The sequence below is a fragment of the Danio rerio genome, chromosome 5 (genome assembly GCF_052040795.2).
Source record: "Danio rerio strain M-AB ecotype USA chromosome 5, GRCz13ab, whole genome shotgun sequence".
NCBI lineage: Eukaryota > Metazoa > Chordata > Actinopteri > Cypriniformes > Danionidae > Danio > Danio rerio.
Window position 1 is genome coordinate 10025497 of NC_141025.1, and position 24504 is coordinate 10050000.

The 24504-nt window shown below is 35.0% G+C and overlaps 3 protein-coding genes across 19 annotated transcripts in view; all 3 read left to right on the plus strand.

The window, feature by feature from the left end:
- The window catches only part of si:ch211-12e13.1, a 25022-nt gene extending 14104 nt beyond the window's left edge, over positions 1–10918 (plus strand). Inside the window, exons 6-7 of one of the 2 annotated variants that reach the window (XM_087253244.2) lie at positions 4297–4358; positions 10841–10918. Coding sequence is in view for 1 of the 2 variants with exons in the window: in XM_087253245.2 (XP_087109371.1) it covers positions 4297–4302 (6 nt within the window). In the remaining variant the exon portion in view is untranslated. Of the gene's footprint in view, positions 1–4296; positions 4359–10840 lie in introns of those variants that run through there. The other variant, XM_087253245.2, reaches the window with a different exon arrangement.
- On the plus strand, positions 10885–17533 carry LOC147843851 (uncharacterized). Its single transcript, XM_087253274.1, has 3 exons — positions 10885–13101; positions 13920–14109; positions 17334–17533. Exon 1 carries the CDS (start codon positions 10885–10887, stop codon positions 11461–11463), a length of 579 nt encoding a protein of 192 aa, XP_087109400.1. The 3' UTR covers positions 11464–13101; positions 13920–14109; positions 17334–17533.
- A 3506-nt stretch (positions 17534–21039) lies between these two features.
- Positions 21040–24504, plus strand: part of susd1 (sushi domain containing 1) — a 35088-nt gene continuing 31623 nt past the window's right edge. For 9 of the 16 annotated variants that reach the window (XR_015490508.1, XR_015490509.1, XR_015490510.1 and 6 more), the window contains 4 exon segments: positions 21040–21138; positions 21214–21262; positions 21996–22210; positions 22907–23050. Coding sequence is in view for 9 of the 16 variants with exons in the window: in NM_001446866.1 (NP_001433795.1) it covers positions 22087–22210; positions 22907–23050 (268 nt within the window). In the remaining 7 variants the exon portion in view is untranslated. 16 annotated transcript variants of the gene reach the window in all.

Below are 24504 nucleotides of genomic sequence, written 5' to 3' on the forward strand. Positions count from 1 at the left end.
TAGTGTGGTTTATATCTGTAAAATGTTGCAGGACGCTTAACAGTCTCAGTGGCGTAACTTGGAAGACGCATGTGATCATGTATTGACACGTTCGAGCATGAACTCGGCTCGAATCCAGCGTCTGATGAACTCTTTCTTCTTTTTTCCCCCGCTACATATCAGATTTTGCCAACTATTTATCACGAGAAAGACAAGTAGGAATCATCAATAAGTTCATATCAATAAGCATCATATTTTATTTGCACATTTAGTGAATGAAAATGTTTCTGATTCACGCATGCAAATTTATCTTCAGATAGTGTCTTTATAGCAATGTGCGTGCAGTAGATAGCTCAGATTACATTGGGAAAACAGGCGACGCTGCAAATTGTGCTTTAATGTTTAGCTGGTCAAATGTATGGTATGGGAACCTTATACCTGCTAGATGAACCCGTCTCATACAGCTGGCATTGCAAGGCTCAGACACTTTGTAGAGAGGAATTTAACACAACTGCCTCTAGGAGTCGCCAATGGAAATAAAACAGACACGCACAAAAAATGTGCGTACGCCTGCCAGAAAGCTGCCGTGAAGCTGCGCACATTCCCACGTTCAGTTCATTGTTAGTAAATCCAAACGTGAGCGATTCTGAGCGTAAAACCTGGCGTACGCAAAGCTTTTGTGAGTACGCAGCGTTGATACATGAGGCCACTGGAGATTGACTAAATGGATTTAAAAAATGGTTAAACTCAACTGTTTAACTCTAAAAGAGTTGTAAAATAAGAATATTTCCAACTGAAGTGTTCCTTTAATAAAAAAGTTGTGTGAAGCCATCATGGAGCACAAATAATCAATGCAAATAATCAACGTCAAAATAACGTTGTCCTTAGACGCTGTCTAGACATTGAATTTTGGTCACCGGCGTCACAACCTAAATTTAACCTAGAATTAGCATCTTATGACATTGTGTGCCCTTAAAGATAAAGCAGAAGAAAATTAACGGATTATAATGCTTAAAGATCGATGTAGAGCTAAATTAGGTTTGTGCGAATGATGTTGTAAGAAATACAAGTGGACCTAATGGGAATAAAACAACATGCTGTTGCTCATCTTAAATGCTGTTTTATTCTTTATTTTTATTTGTATTTCATCCTCAATGGCTTCGGACGGTATTGTTTTATACATCCAGCATTGTTCATGTTCAGTGAAATTATTTTAAATCCGCGTCTGTATCAATAAGGGGGGAGTTGTAGGAGGAGGAGGCTGTTTCTCATTAATATTTCACTCTCTCTCCACTTTCCTCAGTCTTTCCCTGTTCATGCACACGTGTGTAAGTGCTCCGTGTGTTTTATTCATTAGTGTGTGTTGAGTGTATGAGAAGGGGGTTTCTCACAAAAGCTCTGTTCAGAACAACCTAACCTAACCTATATATTATATTATATTATATATTATATTATATTATATTTTATTATAGTATATTATAGTATATTATAGTATATTATATTATAGTATATTATATTATATTATATTATATTATATTATATTATATTATATTATATTATATTATAGTATATTATAGTATATTATATTATATTATATTATATTATATTATATTATATTATATTATATTATTATATTAGATTATATTAGATTATGTTATTTTATGTTCTATTCTATTCTATTCTATTCTAATATATTATGTTTTATTATATTATAGTATATTATTTTATGTTATATTATATTGTTATGTTATATTATATTATGTTATTTTATGTTAGGTTATGTTATATTATTTTATATTATATTATATTTTTATGTTATTTAATATTAAATTATGGTATTTTATGTTATTTTAATATTATATATAATATTATATTATATATTATATATTATATTATACTATATTATAGTATATTATTTTATATTCTATATTCTATTCTATTCTATTCTAATATATTATATTATTATATTATATTATGTTATATTATGTTATGTTATGTTACGTTATATTATATTATATTATATTATATTATATTATATCATATATTATGGTATGGTATGGTATGTTTTGTTATATTATTTTATATTATATTATATTTTTATGTTATATTATATTATATTATATTATATTATATTATATTATATTATATTATATTATATTATATTATATTATATTATATATGTTGACCACTGTAATATAATATAAGTACCCCCCCTCACAAATCTCTCATTTAAATTCATATTTTAGGAAGCTTTACCATATTGTATTTGTGCATATACATTAGATTAGTCAGTACTGAAGCCAAATCTGGAGCTTATCTAACAAAATTACATGATAACTGTCCAAAATTAGTACACGCAAATTCATATATTAGGGAAAATATTAAATGAAATATATATACATACAGTTGAAGTCAGAATTATTAGCCCCCCTGAATCATTAGCCCCCCTGTAAATTGTTTTCTTCAATTTCTGATTAACGGAGAGAAGTTTTCAACACATTACTAAACATGATGGTTATAATAACTGCTTTTTAATAACTGATTTATATTATCTTTGCCATAATGACAATAAATAATATTTGACTAGACATTTTTAAGACACTTCTATACAGCTTAAAGTGACATTTAAAGGCTTAACTAGGCTAATCAGTTAAACTGGGCAGGTTAGGGTAATTAGGCAAGTTATTGTATAACGATGGTTTGTTCTGTAGACTTTTGAAAAAATATATAGCTTAAAGGAGCTAATAATTTTGGCGCTAAATTGGTGTTTAAAAATTAAAACTGCTTTTATTGTAGCCAAAAAAAAACAAATAAGACTTTCCCTAGAAGAAAAAATATTATCAGACATACTGTGAAAATTTCCTTGCTCCGTTAAACATCATTTGGAAAATATTTTAAAAAGAAAAAAAAACTCAAAGGGGGGCTAATAATTCTGACTTCAACTATATATATATATATATATATATATATATATATATATATATATATATATATATATATACACAGACAGACAGACACACACACACACACACACAGAAACACACAGTTAAGGTCAGAATTGTTCGTCCCCCTTTGAATTTCTTTTTAAAATATTTCCCAAATGATGTTTAACAGAGCAATGACATTTTCACAGTATGTCTGATAATATTTTTGTCTTCTGAAGAAAGTCTTATTTGTTTTATTTATGCTAGAATAAAAGCAGTTTTTAATAAAATTTATATATATATATATATATATATATATATATATATATATATATATATATATATATATATATATATATATAATATATATAATTTTTTTTTTTTAACGGTCAATATTATTAGCTCCTTTGAGCTATATATTTTTTCCGTAAGTCTACAAAACAATAACTTGCCTAATTACCCTAACCTGCTTAGTTAACCTAATTAACCTAGTTAAGCATTTAAATGTCACTTTAAGCTGTATAGAAGTGTCTTGAAAAATATCTAGTCAAATAATTTTGGTCACCCGACATCACAACCTAAATCTAACCTGAAATGTACGTTTTATGACATTGTGTGCCTTTAAAGATAAAGCAGAAGACTCAATTTAGTATGCATTAAAAAAAAAAAAACATTACATCTGATATATCCGTTCTTAGACTAGATAGACAAATATCTTGTTCAAAACTGTAATGTAGTGAATATTTCCCTGTACACATACACCATAACCTAATAGACATGATTAATTTATAAAGGCCTGATTCTGTCGTGTGTGAGAAGTGCAGTCATGTGTAATCAGTCTGTTTAGAGCGGCGAGTGGAACGGCAGCGTCGATCAAAGAACAAAATAATGAAAGTGTAAGTTCAGAATTATCTCTTAAGCTTTTCTATTTCCAGCAGAAGTGAGGATATTTTCTGAAGCTGCTGCTGCTGCTGAGGTTGTTTTGCGACTGAACTCTTGATGTGTCTGTTTTTGTGTTCTTGCGAGTGACGGCCCACGCCAGATAAAATGTCTTTCGTCTTCTGAAAATGCCTTGAAGTCTCTTGGGAATGTTGAGTTATTTTTTGCAGCTTTTAAAGGCTTGATGTCTTGTGGAGAAAAAAAATCGGCCACCTCCTAGTTTCATTCTCTCATCCACTTCTATTTCTTTTTGTTCGCTCGCTGTCGTAAATGTCTCAGGTTGAGTAATTTTGTGATTGGATGTTCATGCAGCATCTGGAGATTTACTGTTGTGTCTAAAATACTAAAAGGTATTAGTGTGGTAGTCGAAGGGCAAAAGGTTAATTCCTCTGTGGTAATCCTGAGGATTTAGTGGAGATCTTATTTCGGTTTTGTTTTTTTCCTGATGGTACAGATGTGAGCTGTATTCTGGACCAGAGGTGTGTTAGAAAGCCATGGTCACCAAAGACAACTCTGGTGAGTAGAAATTGTCTCTTTAAATGAACCAAAATGTAAAGTTTTATGTGTTTTTACTAACTTTTTAACTGCCCCACCAAGAAAAAAGAAATTGAAATGTTTTTAGATGGCATTTCTTAACTCCTAATGTCGCTAGTTACCACACTCAATGCATTTTGTTGTTCAACACATCCCATAATTTACAAAATATCAGCCTCTACCAAATGGTTGTTTTATGGTAAAAGTACTGGAATTAAGACTTGGAAAATCAGAAAAATATCAAGAGTAAGACTAATTTATTTAAAAACATAATAAAAATAAAACATTTTTGATTACTAAATCTTCTTTGTTTATTCAAGTATGCCATAAAATATTCCATATTCTCATTTAACACAGTAATTTACATGTTTTTTTTTTTTTTTTTTTTTTTTTTTTTTTTTTTTTTTTGCAATGAAACTAAAATCAAGTGTAGTAGTGGACCAGGATGTTTGATTTATTTATTTTTTTGTAAACCAACAATGCTGTTGTGATCATTCAAACAGTATAAAGCATGTCTTATTGTGCTAGATATTAGGTGGATATGAATATGGTAGTTTTGAACTTTCTTTTTCTCGTTGAATTCTGAACAAAATGACTGTTAAATATTACAGCATAATAAAAATAACCTTTTCAAAATAAAAGGTTTTTGATCATGATACATTTAATTATTATATTAGAAATATTTGTGAGATCTCATGTGACACTTAAGACCTGAGTAACGATGCCAAAAAATTCAGCTTTGAATCATTAGAATAACTTGCATATTTTACAGTAGAAATGTCTTTTTAAATTGTAACAATATTTTACAATATTATTTTTTATACACTCTCAGAAAAAAATGGTACAATGTTGGACCAAAGTATGTACAAACCCTTGTCACTGGTGCAGTACCTTTTAATGGGGCAGCAATATACCTTAAGACAAAGAAACTAATTTGTACCATTGCAGTTTGTACTTTTAAGGATATGATTTGTACTGTGGGAAACTAAAATGAACCTTTCGTTTTTAAAACCTGCAGATACAATATTGTGCCTTTCAAAGGTACAAGTCTGATCCATGAAGGAACCACTAGAGTGACAAGACACTGTTTACCTTAACAGTGTAAAAAATGCTTACCAAACATTTTAAATGCCTTAAATGTTTAGTTTAATGCGTATAGTTTTGTTTTACCAGTTGTTTTGTATTTGTAGAACTTAATAATTAATGTTCATGAGTCTTTTAAATGATCATTTATATTTTAATATGGAAATTATTTATAAAATCACTTTGTTTTTTCCAGTAATATTTATTTTTATAGATATTGTAATAAAGAAGGATTTGTCCAACACTTATGTACCTTTTTTATGAGAACAATTGTGTACCTTCATTTCAGTTGTACCAAAATAGGTCCAGAACAGTATCATAAGAGATCTTTTCTGTACTGTATAAGGTACAATTTTTACAAGGGTACAAAACTCAAGGAACCTTATTTGTACTGCCGTGTACCTTTTTTTACCGTGTACTGTATTTATGATTAAATAAATGCAGCTTTGATAAACATTCAAACCCCAAACCTTTGAATGATAGTGTAGATGGGAATAAATCCATTAACTTGATGATAAATTCAATGTTTTTGTTGTTGTTTGCAAACAAGAAAACAACTTATTTGAAAGTTTAATGTTAGCTCAGACTGTGTGGTTTGTTAAAGAGAAGTACTTATATAAAAACATATTTATATGTTAGTATTTCTAGTTTCACTTCTGTAACTGTTTGGTGATCTGTTTGGATCATTTGCATAATGCAAGATAGCAAAATAAACTCGGCCAGATCACAGCCTTTTTCAAAAAATTTTTTTTTTCTGTGAGTCTGCGTGCCTGCGTGCGTGCATGTGAAATAAAAATCATTAAAGGTTGTAACCACTTGAGAAGTCTTTCTGAAGGCTCATGTGACACGACTGCCGCTTTAAAAAGCCTTTATTCACATGGCTAAATCTTAAAAAAACCTAGGCGTTTCGGCAAGAAACTGCCTCATTACCCTGATTTTTCAAGTGCCTTGGACTGATTTCTGTTGTTAAATAAAAAACATTATTTTAAATGTATGAACTAATGCTGGAAAACTTTTTAAATGATAACTTATTGCAACAGGAACGTAAACAATCACATTTATAACACGGTGGAGTTCAATGCTGAATACGCTAATCAAGCCTTTGCTTTGATTTGCTCACCAAAGTGTCTGCATTGTCGGGTGACATTAGGTACATTTAAACTTAATCTGATTAATATACACCTTTTAATTGAAACATTTAATAGCCTTTAACACTAAAACAAACAAAACAAAGGATTACATTAAATTTGAATTGACAATTATAAACCATTCCCATCATTCTCCCTCTCCTGATTTGGCAGGCCTAATCAAAACTTACCTATGGCCGTCTATTGTCACCAGGCTTCATTTGCTGCCTGTAAATAATGCCTACATTGACCCTCAAAACACTTCAGCTCAATTATTGTGTTGTCAGCACTCTGTTGGGAAGTGTTAATTGTTGAGTCAAAACATTTATTTTAGCTTGACTAATGCACTTTTACTGTACAGAAAATCCTGTTAGATTCACTGAAGCTGCAAAATGAATGTTTTGCTGATATTGCATATGCATTGTATTGTTGGTGATTAGAGAATTCATTAGTATGAGGTAGCATGTAGGGCTTAAATCAAACATTACTCACGCATACATTAATGAAACACTTTCATACTCGTTAAGTAGAAATATGTACACTACCTGACAAGTTTTTCGATGAATCCCAGTTGTAAAAGCAACAAATAATAACTTGTAGTTGATTTTGAGAAGTGGCAGAAGGCAGATTTTTTAGATGAATCATCTGTTGAACTGCAACTTAATCATCACAAATACTACAGAAGACCTATTGAACCTAGATGGACCCAAGATTCTCTCAGAAATCTGTTTGTTGAAGGAAAAATCATCACATAAAAAACCTCAGGAGAGGGCAAATCTTCAGCAGGATAGCGCTCTTTCTCAGGATTCAGCCTCCACGTCACGAGTTCTCCCCTAAGGACTTATTATGCGGTCTCTGTTGCCATCTTGTGGCGCAACGTCAACCGTCTTTGCTTTGCTCAATATGACAGGCTGATTGCTGCGAACGTGCTAAAATTCTAAAATTATAATTTTTCTTAAAACAAGCACTATCCTTATAAATAAACTGCATAGTTGCAATCTAAACAACTACATGCTTGACTAAAAAAGCCTCAAAAGTACATTTTGTTGTCCAGCAGCTGCAATATTTGTCAAACTGTAGTGAGTCTATTGATCTTCTGGGATCACTCCATGTGGGTGGGGTAATACAGAGTGAAGTGGCAGTCGAGTTCTGATATTGTAGAATATTGCACGGCTATCAGCCAATCAGATTCAATAACCAGACAAAACCATTGTATAAACTGGAATATCACACAAAACATTTGCAAATAAAGCAGCGTTTCCATCCAATGAGTTAAAGAGAACAAAATAATCGTCACTTCCTGATAAGCTGGTGCCAAATATCAAAAAGAAAAAATAGAGTTTTAGAAAAGAAGAAAGTATTTTTTCTTATATAACAAAATACTTCCACATCAGAAGATGAAAACAAACACAATGAACGCATGGCTGCTGCTTTTGGACACTGAAGACGCTCAAGACGGTTCTTTGGACTTTGGCCAAAACAACCATTCAGGTGTTTTACAATATGCTCGATTCGCTGGTTTGTCTATTCATGCAGTCGCCTTGGTCCCATTTATCACATGATCTAAAACAAAATCAGATGACTTGTTTAGCACATTTTGGAATTTATTTGGTAAATGTGGTTTATACACATTTTTCACTATAACATGAGAAGTTGGTTCTACTGAGTTTTGCATGTATGTTTTTCAATCGCATTTTCTAAATTTATGCACATCTTGGCATTTCCAATTTTAAATTTTAAAGGGATATTGCAAAATGTGCAAAAAAAAAAAAAAATAGGTGGGTGGAAACATAGCCCATGGCCCATTTCCACTGAGTGGTTTGGTTTGGTTCGGTTTGGTACGCTTTTATGGCCGTTTCCATTGTCAAAAGGTACCTAAAAGTGAACTGTACCGTACCAGTTTTTGGGTGCCCTTTTGAAAGAGTGCCTAGCACAACAAAAGGGTACCAAAAGGCGAAGCAAGATGCACAGCGCCATTTTTAAATACACAGCCGAGACATTACACCAAAATAATATATACATATAATAACGAGCAATGGTCTAACTGAGCTTAAACAAACCATGTGGTCATCTTAATGAACAGCCACAAAGCCGAGAAGAAGAGCAGAATCTATCCTCTGCCCAGTAGTTGTTTACAAGGCCATCTAAAGTGCGAGCGCGTTCACTTTCTGCAGAAAGCTCGTATGCGTGTCTATATTTGAAGTAATAAATTTCTTTAGCTGATGGTCATAACGTGCGCGTGATTATTGAAGTGCTTCTGACATCCGATCCTTTCAGAAACTGACAAACGCAAGAGTGACGCGTGAAAAAACAAAGAAGAAGCCAGAAAAAACAAAAGGAGCAAATGATTCTTTCAGCAACCTAAAGCATGAGCAAACTGCCCTGTTTAACTATTATCATCACCTTTTGGACTTTTATGAACTCTGAATGACGGAATTACTTTATAACAGAGCTTACATGTGCTGGTGAAGATTAAAGATACCCATGAGAGGTTTACCCTGACATTACATGTTGTTTTTAAACCCAAATAAGGACTAAATGTATGCTGTGTGTAGTTTCTCTGTAATTGATAACATATTGGAGACCGTAAGGGTCTGTATGTGTTCATATATGTTGCATTTATTCATAAATTTATTTTATATAATCACAGACATTACAGTAGGCTATTTCTTATTGATCTGCAGTTATAATCAAATCCTGTTCATAGAAATGTTAGTAATAAACATTTATGCAGAAGTATTTATGTATAAAGCATCTGTTTTGTGAGAAATGCGTCTCGTATATGTGAACGACCCGTAAAGCTTTACTTTAACATGGTCTCAAGTGGTCGGCGCCAGTGGTGTAGTGGTAGGGGTGTCAAAATTAATTGTTTCTTTGGTGCACCGCGATGCAGACGCGGACAATTCAGTATCGGTTCAGTAATAATCATAACCGGTTATTATGTACTGACGTCATTTATCTCCTATGCGCTCTGTCGCGAGGGAGGTGTGCGCGAGTATTTACAACACTCAGCCAACTTAGGGCCGGTCCGTGGCATAGGCACCATAGGCAAATGCTAAGGGCGCTGTATATCCAGGAGTGCGCCAGAAAGGAGCGCGGTTCAGTTGGTTTTGTTTTCGATATTCTTGACACACATTCAGTTACAGAAGGCAATAACTCAAAAACCTCTCACCCTAAAAAGATCTAAAGTGTGTTTCCTACAAAAAGACAAAGCTGGTTATGTTTCACAGCTGTCTTTCTTTCTTTTCGCTCCACACTACGAGCACTGCTCCGTTTAAGCCCTCGCAATATGTGTTTAGCCGGGATAGCTCGCGCTGAGAGGAGCTCTCAGCAAGGGACCGTCGGAAAAGTGCTTCTTTTTTTCGTTTTTTTTTTCGTTTTTCTGCTCCGCTCTTCGCGAGCTCTCCCTGTTGCGAGGGCTTAAGTGTGTGTGCGTGTGTGTGTGTTTGTTTATTTGTGTGCTGTCTGTTTGTGTTTGAATTAGAGACAGTGTGGTGCTGTGTCTCTGTGTGTTTATACAGACAGCTTGTTATAGCTTCTCCTCTAAAACATAACACTGTATGTGGAAAGTATCGTCAATGCACCGTGATGCACCGAAATATCGAACTGAACCGAATCGAAGGCATGATAATCGTAACCGAACCGTGAGACCAGTATAGGTTCACACCTCTATGTAATGATTAGTGCGTCGACATATGCACTCCGGTGCTCGCGGCGACCCGGGTTCGATTCCGCCTCGCGGTCCTATGCCGATCCTTCCCCTCTCTCTGCTCCCCATGCTTTCCTGTCAATTCTCTCTACTGTCCTGTCAAAATAAAGGTGAAAACCCTGAAAAAATAATTATAAAAAAAAAAAACATGGTCTCAAGTGAGAATGACGTTGACTGAAACTTTGTGATGTACACCACGCCCACCATTGGTACCCTTTGGCCTGATAAAGGTGACTGTTACCGACCACTACCGTACCACTCAGTGGAAACAGGCCATCAGGTGTTTAGTCACCAACACCTGCTGTTAAGTTGTAGAATAGGCCATCTGAAAAATCAGAGCAGACTCTTGGAAAAGACCGGTTTAGAAAGAACAAATCTACCAACTAATTGTTTAATGCTATGACGAAATGAAGTTTGACTTTGGATGCATAAAGATCTATTGTAGGAGACTTTTGCAAACAAGTTAGCAACATTTAAAACATCATAGTAAGGGTACTTTAATATAGCGTATTTATATCAACATGCCCTGTTTTTTCCTATCTTAGGCGCTGGCAGCAAGACGACCTGTGTGAAGAAACAAAAGTGTATCATGAACAATTCTCAAAAGGCTGGGAAGGTTCACAGGGACCCACAGAAGTCCATTTTTGAACCTGAGCTGACCTTAAAAGTCACAGCTGATGATGGTGGAAGCAAGACGAGCCCAACGGAGAATGGTGTGATTGAAAGCACAAACGAATGGAGTACTTCCAATCTCCACAGTCTGAAAGAGATGCAGTATCTGCAGCACGAAGCCGAGGACAGTCTAATCGACGCCTCGCTGGACATGGACAAGTCGTCTCTTATGGGCTTCATTGACTCCAGCAACCTGGAGAGCTCGGAGGACGTTCGGACGGTGCCGTGCTTTCAGGTGGACGTTAAAACGGATGTGGTGCTGATCGACGAGGATGATGATGATATGTCTTTAAGGGAGAGGACAGTGACGGACGTGTCCACTACTGATGGAAACGCAGCTGAGCTCGTGTGCGGGGGGCTCCAGTCCATCTTATCAGACTCCTCCCACTTAGAGTGTGAAGGGCGGAGTCAAGAGCAGGCCACACCCATTGAGCCATCTCATGAGGAGCCGCTCAAAAAACAGAAACGCTCCTGCTGCCTCTGTGTAATCATTTGAGGGGACACTTTTTTGGGACACTTTCTTTGTGAAAGTGTTATTGGTACAGTTTTTACTTAATGAACACATTTTAACCAAAAAAAAGGTCATAAATGTGTTTTTTAATAAAGTGGAAGTTAATATTTAATTTAATAATGTTAGACTAGTTTCTTGTACCAAATAGATAAGTCATCATTTAGTTTTTCATGTCCATTTTTAAGAATTACTCAGGCTTGCATTGGTACTGTACCTTTAAAAGTCAAACATAACATTTTTTTACATCCATAATCCCATATTTTAAGTACTTGACTTCCATAATGCGGCTTACTGAAATATGTTTGTATAATGTAAATACAGTAAGATCATTTGAGGTTTCTCTGGAAAGTGGCAGTTTTTGGGACATTGAGTTTTTGTTTTACTTATTTAATCCATTAACTGGCATTAGAACTGCATGGTTGACCTTATTTAGGTTATCATTTTAAAAAAAAATCCTCAAATTTAGCTTGGAGTTGTGTCAGGAACACATTTTAAGCAGAGAAATTGGTCAAAAATGTGTGTTTTTGTAGAGTGGAAGGTAAACGGTTAATATTTAATTCAATAATGTTATTCAAGTCATCTTTTTTTTCATGTCCATTTCTAAGAATTACTCAGGCTTGCGTTGGTACTGTACCTTTAAAAGTTAAACATAACATGTTTTTACATCCTTAATCTGACTTTTTAAGTTCATGACTTCCATAATGGGGCTTTTCGAAATATTTGTATAATGTAAATACAGTAAGATACATTAGTTAAGGAACTTTTATAGTGGTAGTCACAATGGTAGTTTCTTGTGCTAAACGTGTGGGTGGCTCCAGTCAATCTCATTTGACTCCTGCCACTCAGTTTGTGAGGGGTGGATTTAAGAGCCTACCTATTTATGCATCTCATGAGCCACTGACAACTGCGCCCTGTCTAATCCTTTGAGGTTTCTCTCAAAAGTGGCAGTTTTTGGGACATTTCAATACTTTGTTTTACATGTTTAACCCATTAATGGCATTGTAACTGCATGGTTGACCGTATTTAGGTTATCATAAAACAAAATTAAACAAAAAACAACTCAAATTTTGCTTGGAGTATTGTCAGGAACAAATTTTAACCAGAGAAATTGGTCAACAATGTGTGTGTTTTTTTAATAGTGTGGAAGTTAAATGCTTAATATTTCATTTAATAATATTTTTATTTAAAGTTTTTTTGTACCAAATAGATTAGTAATCTTTTAGTTTTTCATGTTCATTTTTTTAAGTATTACTAGGACTTCTGTTCCCACTGTATCTTTAAAAAGTTAAAGATACCATATTTTTACATTCACTATAAGATGTTTTTAAGTAAACGACTTCCAATGCGGCTTATTGAAATATGTTTTTATGGCCACAGTGTACTTATCTTCTGATGGCTACTTCCAGCAGGATAACACGCCATGTCATAAAGCGTGAATCATCTCAGACTGGTTTCTCGAACATGACAATGAGTTCACTGTACTCAAATGGCCTCCACAGTCACCAGAACTCAATCCAGTAGAGCACCTTTGGGATGTGGTGAACGGGAGATTCACATCATGCATGTGCAGCCGACAAATCTGCAGCAACTGCGTGATGCTATCATGTCAATGTGGAGCAGAATGTAAGGAATATTTTCAGTAAATTGTTGAGTCTATGCCACGAAGGATTAAGGCAGTTCAGAAGGCAAAAGGGTAAAATTACACGTGTCACTTCTTTAACTTCCAAATGTATGTCCATATATTTGAAACGTTTTTTTAACGATGGAAGTTAGTTAATGACATTTTATCATATCAAACCTGATAATGTCACTGTACTAGCAGAATTTATTAATTTATCTCATGGTCGTGACGTTGCTTTGAAAATTTATTAAACAACACAAAACTATTTTCACTCAATAGTGAGATGGAGGTGTGCTAGTAGTGTTTTTATGTCTATAATTATCTCAAAAAATATGTTTTAGGGTGTCATAACCCTTTATGGTGCTTTAATTATAAGGACAAAACTATTTGTTTCAAAATACAGAGACAGCAATACATTTGTGAGGTTATTAACATGTAAAATAACTTTTCAGTTTGGAAAATATTTTAAAATGAAATGTATTCTCGCGATGCATACTGTATAGCCGAGTTTTTAAGGTTTCAGGTTCTCATTCAAAAAATGTTTTTTCCTCAATTTATTATGATTTTATCGACAAAAAAGTTTTATTTTTTTATGATTGGACAGTGGCTAGAGAGAAAGCAAATTTAAAGAGACAGAAGGGGGATAGGACTGGGAAAGGTCTGTGAGCCGGGAGTTGAACTCTGTACGCCTGAAGCACAGTGGTGCTATATGTTGACGCGCGACCCTTGAAATCAATCTGTTATATGATTTATATTGGCATTCTTTGAGTACAAAAGGTCAAATAATATTTTTTATTTACATTAAAAATGTTTTGTGTAGGGTGGCGCAGTGGTGCAGTGGATAGCGCTGTCGTGTGTGTGTGGAGTTTGCATGTTCTCCCCATGTTGCCGTCAGTTTCCTCTGGGTGCTTCGGTTTCCCCACAAGGCCAAAGACGTGGTACAGGTGAATTGGGTAAGTTAAATTGTCCGTAGTGTATGTGTGTGAATGAGAGTGTATAGGTGTTTTCCAGTGATGGGTTGTGGCTGGAAGGGCATCCACTGTGTAAAACATATGCTGGATTAGTTGGCGGTTCAATCAGCTGTGGCAATCCCTGATTAATGAAGGGACTGAGCTGAAAAGAAAATGATTGAATGATTGTTTTGCGTACTATTTTTACTCCCACTTTGGATCAGTATAATGTGCATTCACTGGATAAAAGTATACATTTCACAGAGCGCCTAATAGAAAAGGCCGGGGCAGGGCGAGATGAGTGAGCATGCACAGGTTGTAAATTACAGCTTATAATGTGATTATTATTATTTTTTCTCTCAGTGAATTTCTCTCAAAAATGACGTTAAGTTTACCCAAAATAAATGCATACAAATAAAAGTTTGAATTTTCCGCCATTACAAACATTCTCTCATGCACCTCTGGTGGTCAGACTGCGCACCTCTAGAGGTGCACGCACCCCAGTTTGGGAACCGCTGCTGTAGTGCATTTAGTTATAGTTTAAGACTATTTGGTGATTTCAGTCATCATACAGTAAACACCCGTCATCATCACATGCATCCAAACACTCTCTGGATCATTGCGTGTAAAGATTTGAACATCTTCTTGGACACTTTTAATGCTTCCAAGCGGTTTGCTGCATCTATGGAGCGCCCATGTCTTGAGGTAGTTCATTATGATACGATTTACCTTCTATGTGTGATTTGATTGGACAGGAATCACAAGACTGATTTTTCTACTCAGCCAATCCTCATAGACAATGAAAAATAAAGTAATGACTGGTTAAAGGAAAGTAGTGGAGTAAAAGTACTTATACAGCACTAAAATGTTCTCAAGGTAAAGTACACACTACCTAGTAAATTACAATTCCTAAGAAAAACTACTCAGTTACAGTAAGTTGAGTATTTGTAATTTGTTACTTTACACCACTGCCGCTCGGTCCCCTCTCCTTCTTGTATTTGAGTATTAGTAAAGTTAAAGGGACATGACAGCCCCCACTTTCAGTTCAGGTCTACCTCAGAATCTTTCAAAAAATGCATCATAATGGGCGTGGAGCTCCGCGACCAAGAGCTTAGAATGACCAAGAGGCGACACTCAATAGAACGTTCCATTGCAACAGCAGCGCCCAGCAACAGCCCCGGATTCCGCCATTTTGGAGTGAAAGTGATCGGCCGTCCATTGGATCTTATTGCTGTTGCGATGGCAAGCAGCTGCTTTGTTTTATATTTATTTATTTAAAAAGCGCATTAAAGTTGAGATACAACCTGAAAGACGACAATACAACACGTATTATCATGAACATCAGCACTTTTAATAGTTTATTTTACAGACTTCTAATATGCATGTTGTTCTATTGGAGTTTTCATTCCAAAATGGCGGCCGCGCCCTCTAGTGGCTGTTTCCCAAATTGCACCAGAGTGTCGCCTCTTGGTCATTTTAAGCTCTGTGTCCGCGAGCAAAGGGCAGGAGTGGGCGTGGCCAGCAGGGGAGAAGGAGGGGAGCGAACAACTGTTGTCAGTCGGCTTACAAAATGAGAAACAAACCGTGAGGAGACGCATGATTTTATAGTTTACAAGGTTAAAATGCAAAGAAATAAATAGTAATTAAATGCCCTGCTACATTTGATATTCGTAATTTCATTTACACACAACCACAATTTATATCATTATAAAGATAATCGTGTTCATATAAACACTATAAATGAGGACTTCTACCTCTATCCCCGGGTCTGAATCATAGGTCTGAATGCAGACTCAGTGCAGCAGGTCTCTTGACCTGTCTATTTTAACCATTAGCCCTGTTGGTAATCTTGAGGATTTAGGCAAACAGCAGCACGGCGATGTGTCTAAATGTAAATGAATTCCTGATAAAAGACATCGTCCGCCATTCTCGTACTGCTCTTCCGACAAAAATGCTTGCTACACACAAACAGCTTTGCTGTATCAGCCCTGCTGACAGCATTGCAGGGAAAAACACACAACAAACACATACAAGCCTTCATGAACAGCTAAATACTGTGTGCCGTGGGTTCGTGTCTCACAGCTTGGCACTGGCAGGTCTGCCTTGCCTTCAGAAAGCACGTGCAGTCATGAATAATTAAGAAGCCGGCTCTTCTCATAGGATAAGAAAACTCAGCTATGAATAATAATGAGAAACCGACGCCTCGTCTTTGCACTTGCAGTTTTGCGCTACGTCGCCGATTTTGATCCGCCCCAAATATCATTTTAAACCCGGAAGCTGAAATTAGCTGACAAAAGCTTAAAATTATCCATTATTATTATAAATATTACCAACTATTTTTCCAACAATTAAAGCTATCAGGTGCTAACATTGTCTTAACTGATGCTCTACACACACAAATCAGTTAAAATCTCTAAAGTACTCGAGGGTTTCGTGAACTTTTAAACATGAAAATGAGAGCTGTGTTGGCAGCTAGCTGAAATTTTAAATGATCATTTTAGTGAACTAAACAATCTGGTTTAAGCTTGATTAGCATGCATAACAGAGCGTTTCAGCACACTAATTTTGAAATCAGTACAATGCTGATTTGAGTTTTCATGTTGAAAAAAAATTAATCATTGGATTTACTAAATTATATTAAGGTACTGTAAGCGGTTGCAAACTATTTATATGGGCTGAATTTAAACATTCAATTTAGTCATGTTCAACTTAATTTGTTTGATTAAATTCAGTAGCAAAAGATTCAAAGTAAATCGGCACACTGCCACTTTAGCTCTCAAAAAAAAATTTAATTTGTCAAAATTACAAAATCACTACGTTTCGACCGACATGGTCTTCATCAGGTAAAGCGTTGCAAATGGAAGTCCTCCAGAAATAGACAAACAGCTCTACACAGCACCTGCAGTCAATTATCACAATCAGCTAACAAGCCGGTAAACAGGAACATTTGCATACAATAATATACATCTAAACAATGTGAAAAACATGCATACCATTACAAACAGACATTTAAAATACAAATACAAATTCTCACTATAGAATTCCTCGGAGACAGTATTCTATAGGCTAAATAGATATAGCGCATCACACCTGCACAAAATCACATCAAACAAACACAAGGCCAGTAGACCTAGGGGCAAAAAACATTTTGTACATATTTAGTACACAACAATTCATTCATTCATTTTCTTGTCAGCTTAGTCCCTTTACCAATCCGGGGTCGCCACAACAGAATGAACCGCCAACTAATCCAGCAAGTCTCTACGCAGCGGATGCCCTTCCAGCCGCAACCCATCTCTGGGAAAAGTATACAACAATATAGAATGCAAATACACTTACAAAAAGGATTTTAAATCAAAATCTAAATTCAAACCTCTCGGGGATAAAGTGTTTAGTGTGTAAATGTAAAACGCTTCTCTCTGTAATAAAAGTCAGCCCATGTAAATTGTTTGTAACCACTTAACTTAATAAAAAATTTTGCAAATCTAATGCATTTTTTTAATTCAGTGGCATCGCCAATGATGGCAGCTGCAATTTTTAGAGCTTTTTAAAAATAATTTCATCCTGACTGACAAGACATTTGTCATGGAGCAGATTTGTATCCATAACTGAGTTTAAAACCACTTACATTTCTAAGATTGTGTCCAGATTCTTGCATGCATTGTTGTCACGTCTCAACAAATGTTCAGTTTTTGAAGCGTACAGCGTAGTTTTACCATCACGAGTGGGGCATGCAAGAGTTTTTCATTCAGAAATGTAATAAAATGCAGCATTGTTTTTCTGTACAGCTCTATGATCTCTTCATAAGACCACGATGGTGTGTTTTTTTGTACATTTGAATAAAAGCAGTACATATGTTCACAGCAGCGTTCATTGCTCGTGTTTTTTATAATCGCAGTCACATGTCTGGCACAATCAGGTACAGGAAGTGGTTTCTCATGTCAGCAGTTTCTGGATGGGTGTGTGTTTTGGGAGGAGTTGGTGTGTGTTTGTGTGTGTGCGCCTTGTACTCCTCACGTTGTGGAAACCAAAATGAAGAGTTCAGATGCAAAAACCTCTAAGTTCAAGTCAATTCATGTTTATTTGTATTGCGCTTTCACAATGTAGATTGGGTTAAAGCGGCTTCACATGGAAGATTATAGTAGATTGAAACCGTGTCAGTTCAGTTTTCAGAGTTGTAGTTCAGTTTAGTTCAGTTCAGTGTGGTTTAAAATTCACTGCTGAAAGTCCAAACTCTGAAGAGCAAATCCATCAATGCGCAGCTGCACAAGTCCCAAACCAAGCAAGCCAGTGCATGGCGACAGCGACGAGAAACAAAACCTTACCAATTTAAGAAGAGAAGGAAAAAAAAACTGAAGAGAAACCAGCCTCAGTTGGGCACAACCATTTCTCCTGTTGCCAAACTTTTTGTGCAGAGCTGCAGTCTAGGTGCTGGAGGCTGGAGAACGCTGGACGTCCATCGTGGAGAAGCTGCAGGTGTGAGTAGGTCACCAGCGGGTGATCAGGCTGGCCCACGAGATCAATGCGGAGACTCTTCTGGCACTAATTGCTCATTTTGGATGAAAATTTCAGATGACACTTAGAGGTTTTTGCATCTGAACTCTTCAAATACTCCAGGATTGGCCAGCCCAGTCACCAGATATGAACATTATTGAGCATGTCTGGGGTAAGATGAAGAAGGAGGCATTGAAGATGAATCCAAAGAATCTTGATAAACTCTGGGAGTCCTGCAAGAACGCTTTCTTTGCCATTCCAGATGACTTTATTAATCAGTGATTTGAGTCATTGCAGAGATGTATGGATGCAGTCCTCCAAGATCATGATGGAGTCAGACACAATATTCATTCTGTTTCCACTGCAGCATGACTTTATATTCTATACTGGACATTATTTCTGTTAAGTGACAAGACTTTTGTCTCAGCAAATTCTGAGCTTACTGTCTTAATTAAATAATTAAAAATCAACTCATGATCATATTTTTGGTAAAATAAGCGTAATCTAGAGGCCTTTGCCTTTCACATAAGCCACTTCTGATACCAAATGATCAACTAGAAGTCTAGTTATTATTTGTTGTTCCTTAAACTAGGATAGGTGACAAGACTTTTGCCAGGGAGTGTATTCCCTCAAGTATAGCAATACCAGTAATTCACCATATTGACCTTATGGGGATCTTTTTTGGTCCCTGTGAAGAAAACGGCTCATAAATCATGAAGTATAAAAAAAATCAAATGCAGATTGTTTCTGTTTTGGGTTGTGTTTGTTTGGAAACCCGTTCCCTCCACTGAATTAAAAATAAATAATAAAATAAAAATGTATAAAGTCAGAATTATGAGTTATAAAGTTGCAATTCCGAGTTATAAAGTCAGTTATATGATGTGATTATGGGCTAATGAGCTTGCGTCTTTAACACTTATTGTCAGTCGCCATAATGGGAAACTCAGAATAAAACTCATAATTCTGACTTTGAAACTCGAAATTCAGATTTTATGACTCGGAATTCTGACCTTAAAACTCGGAATTCTGACTATAACTCGGAATTCTGACTTTATAACTCGGAATTCTGATTTTATAACTCGGAATTCTGACTTTATGACTCGGAATTCTGACTTTATGACTCGGAATTCTGACTTTAAAACTCGAAATTCTGATTTTATGACTCGGAATTCTGACCTTATGACCCGGAATCCTGACTATAACTCGGAATTCTGACTTTATAACTCGGAATTCTGATTTTATAACTCGGAATTCTGACTTTATGACTCGGAATTCTGATTTTATAACTCGAAATTCTGATTTTATAACTCGGAATTCTGACTTTATGACTCGGAATTCTGACTTTATGACTCCTAATTCTGACTTTAAAACTCGAAATTCTGATTTTAAAACTCAGAATTCTGACTTTATAATGCAATTCTGATTTTATAACTCGCAATTCTGACTTTATAACTTGGAATTCTGACTTTATAACTCGGAAGTCTGACTTAATAACTCACAATTCTGACTTTAAAACTTGCGATCCTGATTTTATAACTTGCATTTCTGACTTTATAACTAGGAATTCTGACTTTAAAACTTAAAATTTCAACTTTATAACTCGAAATTCTGACTTTATGACTCAGAATTCTGACTTAATACCTCACAATTCTGACTTTTAAACTTGCAATTCTGACTTTATAACTTGCAAATTCTGACTTTATAACTTGCAATTGTGACTTTATAACTTGCAAATTCAGAATTTATAACTCGCATTTCTGACTTTATAACTCGGAATTCTGACTATAACTCGAAATTGTGACTTTATAACTCGCAATTCGGACTTTATAACTTGCAATTCTGACTTTATAACTTGCTATTCTGATTTTATAACTCAGAATTCTGACTTTATAACTCAGTATTCTGAATTTATAACTTTGAACTCTGACTTTACAACTCAGAACTCTGAGTTTATAACTCAGAATTACAACTTAATAACTTGCATTAAGTTCTGACTTTATAATATTTTTTGCCCTGTTAAATAATTTATTTTTATTATTCAGCTGTGGGAACGGGCTTCCATAGGTTTGGGTGTAGAAACAGTTTGTATTGTTGTATAATACGACAATAAACATAAAGGCAGCAGCAAAGCTCCAAAAATATGAATTTACACTATAAAAATGCCAAACTATTCCTTCATCTTGTCCCAACACAAATCAATTAGGTTAACTTTGTTGTTTTTACAAATTTTAAGTGGCTTGAACATAAAACAATTAGGTTGTCCCCACAAAAATCAAGAATTGTGTTGATTCAGCTAATTTTAAATAAGTAGTTTGAACAAGCAGCAATATTGCGATTATATAAACTTTAAATAGCTATCATGTGTGACGTTTTGAGCGCACCACCTCTTCATGAGTATAAACATTACGTTTATGGGAAGTCCCCATAAAAATAGCTGTGTGTGTGTTTGAGGGGTGTGTGCAGGGGTGATAGAGCAGAAAACTGTTATCTTTCATTGCCAAACTGCATCAGCTCGTCATACACTATAGAGTTGGCACTGGATCTGTTGTGAATTTGTACTCCATTTATTATTACGATCTCATCAAGAATATGATGGTATTGTTGTTCTTATGAAATGTAACTGTAATATGACATTCATATGAAGAGATCTTAATTTTGTTTTATTAAAAGGAGGTGTTTTGGAGCAATGGAAATATGTAGAGGAATTCCGGCTGACAAGGTAAGACAATGAATTTAATCTTCAAGTCAACACTGATAAAAAATAAATAAAAAATCCTGGGTTGTTTAAATTTGACTTTGGGTTAAATATGTACACATTAAATTAGGTAGGTTACATTTAAAATTACATTTTTAACCCTGCTGTTGGGATTACCCATGTTTGACATAGTTTTGTTAAAGGGATAGTTCACCCAATAATGAAAATGACCTCATCATGTGGTTTTAAACCTGTTTGAGTTTCTGTTAGACACAAAAGAAGATATTTTGAAAAATGCTGGCACCCATTGCCCTTCATAGAAATAAATCACCAATAAAGTCAATGGGTGCCAGCAACCAGCATTTTTCTAATTATCTTCTTTTGTCTCCTACAGAAGAAAGAGAAACTAATAGGTTTTGAACGAATGAAGGACGAGTAAATTAATTTTCATTTTTGGGTGAACTATCCCTTTAAACAACTGCACATTTTTTGAGTGTGCTGTTGTTCGAAGGCTTTTGTTTTTGCACTGATAATACAAATGATTTTTTTAGATCAATTTAGTTTATAGATAGCCCGTCAGTGAAAATTAGAGAAGGGTGTATTCCCCGCAATTGGGCAACTTTCATAAAGAGCAGCCAAAAATAGTGATAGTCAGCGTGTGGTTGTAAGAATGAGCATCTTCACACAGAGAGACATTTAACTGAATGTGTGTCAGTGATAGTAAATAAACCGCAGAGACCGCTTGTGTTTCCTTCAGAAAGAGAAGAGGAGATGAAGAGCTGACCTCAACTAACCATTCAGCACTATCACCACACTTCAGAATGGAGGAGGAGGGTCTGTAAGGGGAAATGAGGAGAAATGCGGAGCAGAGCTGCAGTTTTTTGAGTTCACAGGAACCGAGGGGGAGAAAAACAGAGATGACAGTCGTAAAAGTGGCCTTGTGCTTCCTGATGATCCTAAACATCTTTAAAGGTCAGTATCAAACTACTTGTATTGGCTCTATTATTACCACAAATATTCAAAAATATTGTGTCCTACACATGATGTAATTGCTAAAGTTTTGATTGAGGAAACTGGAAATAATTTTAGAAAAGCATTTAGTTTGTCTTTTGCTTTTTAGATGATAATGTTTTTTTTCTTCTTCAAAAGTTATTTATTTAACTTATTTATAGAGTTTTATTGAACATCTGCCATATTCAATGATTTATATCTTACTACATTTTTTTAATCTAAAGACTGATTTTGTTTTACAATTATTTGTTATTATTGTGTAATTTTAATTATGATATTAATATTAAACATTTTATTTAAAAAATCTGATTTTAATTTTAAAAACATTATTGTTATTATTAATAGAATTCATTCTTAAGTAAATGTTACATAAAATCTAATGGGTATATTAGTTAAATAATATAATAAATTATAAATATCTAAAATATAAAAATAAAAATGTGACATTTATTTAACTAATAAATTATATATATACACACGCGCACACACACACGCGCACACACACACATACATATCGATCCCGGTTGTAAGATCATTTGGAAAAGTGGCAGAAGGTTTATTTTTTAGATGGTTTATTTAAATTATACTAAATATAGTCATTTCTAGTGTACATGTATTCTCAGTTTTAAATGTCAATGCATGTTTTGCTCTTCTCAGATATTAGAGTGAATGCAGACATGGTGGATGTTTGTGCCTCTTGTCATCGAAACGCCACCTGTGATGATAAAACTGACGGATCAGGAGGGAAAGTCTGCAACTGCATGTATGGATTTGTCGGCAATGGGAGGACTTATTGCCAAGGTACAATAATTTAGTTTTTCATTTTGGTTAAAGATGACTTTACTTACCCCATTGGCAGATTATTCTGTTTGTTTTAAGAAAAAACTCACTTAATTTTGACACATTATTTCTCCAAACAGAGCGCAAAACGCAGGGCGCAAACGCTTTCAGGGCGTGTCAGAACGCATTTTTGCTAATTTAAGGACGGGAAAATCCGCTTTGCGTCATGGCGCATGGTCTAAAAGGGTTGAGTTTATTTTCTTAATGAGTTATAGGTGTGTTTTGAGAATAAACCAATTAGAGTCTCATCTCCCATTCCCTTTAAGAGCCAGCTGCGTCACGCCAAGAGCGCATTCGCTATTTACAGGACGCAAAGTAAGTCTAAGTGGAAAAACTGAGCTTTTCACAAGCAAACAGTTAACAGTTCAGTTTTTTAACAGAAAACTGTTAAACAGAGCATCTACTGCGTGAGAATGAGAGATAATGGATCTACTTTCACCTTCACTCTTGGATAGGGAAACCTTTACGCACAGACATCAATTAGTCTATAAATAATTAATTGCGTTTGTTAAGCGCAAATATTTGTTTCAAAACTATTTCTAAATTCAGTTCTAATTTCCAGCAAACGAATAAATGAACAATAATAACAAAATGTGCTCAAAAACCTGAGTTATATCCTAAAACACATGCTGTGCCCCATATGGTCTAAAACCTGACAGGTGGGCAAATCTAAGCTTGTTTTTAATAAAACAAACATAAATATGGATATAATAAATAATACTGCTTATAATAATAACATTATACAAAAGCAAATTGTTATGAATGAACTGAAAAAGCCCCCGAGATAAGGAAGACAGTGATTTTTCATATTTATGTAGGCTAGAAAATAATATGTTTTGTAATATTTTAATCCTTTATATTTATATCCTATATCTATCCTTATTATATTCTTAATATTTAAATTTTTTCATGTGTAAAGATATTTGCCTATTGCTCTCTTGTGCGTATTAAGCAGTGTGTAAGCGAGGCGCAACTCTGCGCCGGAGTTTAGACCGGGTTAGTTTTGGTCTAATGAAAAATCTATTATAGTTTCTCAAAATAACAACGTGCCAGCGGTCCGCCTCAGAACGCCTTCCTTTTTAGACCAGAACGCCTATGGGCGCACATATGAGTGCTAATGCATTTGCTATTTAAACAGCATAGCGCAACGCCTCAAAACGACTCTTGCACCAAGCTGAAACTACCAAAAGACTATTGCGCAGCGCCTTGCGCCACACTGCGCCGGGTGTATGATGGGGCCCAATGTGTTTTGCTTGTCTAGAACAGGCTTCTCGATTTAAGAATTTGTCGATATTTAGACAAAAAAAAAGACAAAATCATTTTTGCAAGTATATACTTTTAAAATCAATCAGCATAAATCTGAAAATGTTTTATTTATTTAATTCATGTATTATTTATAATAGTTTTACAAAGTT

Coding starts and splice junctions, on each gene's coding strand:
- LOC147843851 (XM_087253274.1), top strand. CDS start 10,885: ATGAACAATTCTCAAAAGGCTGGGAAGGTTCACAGGGACCCACAGAAG.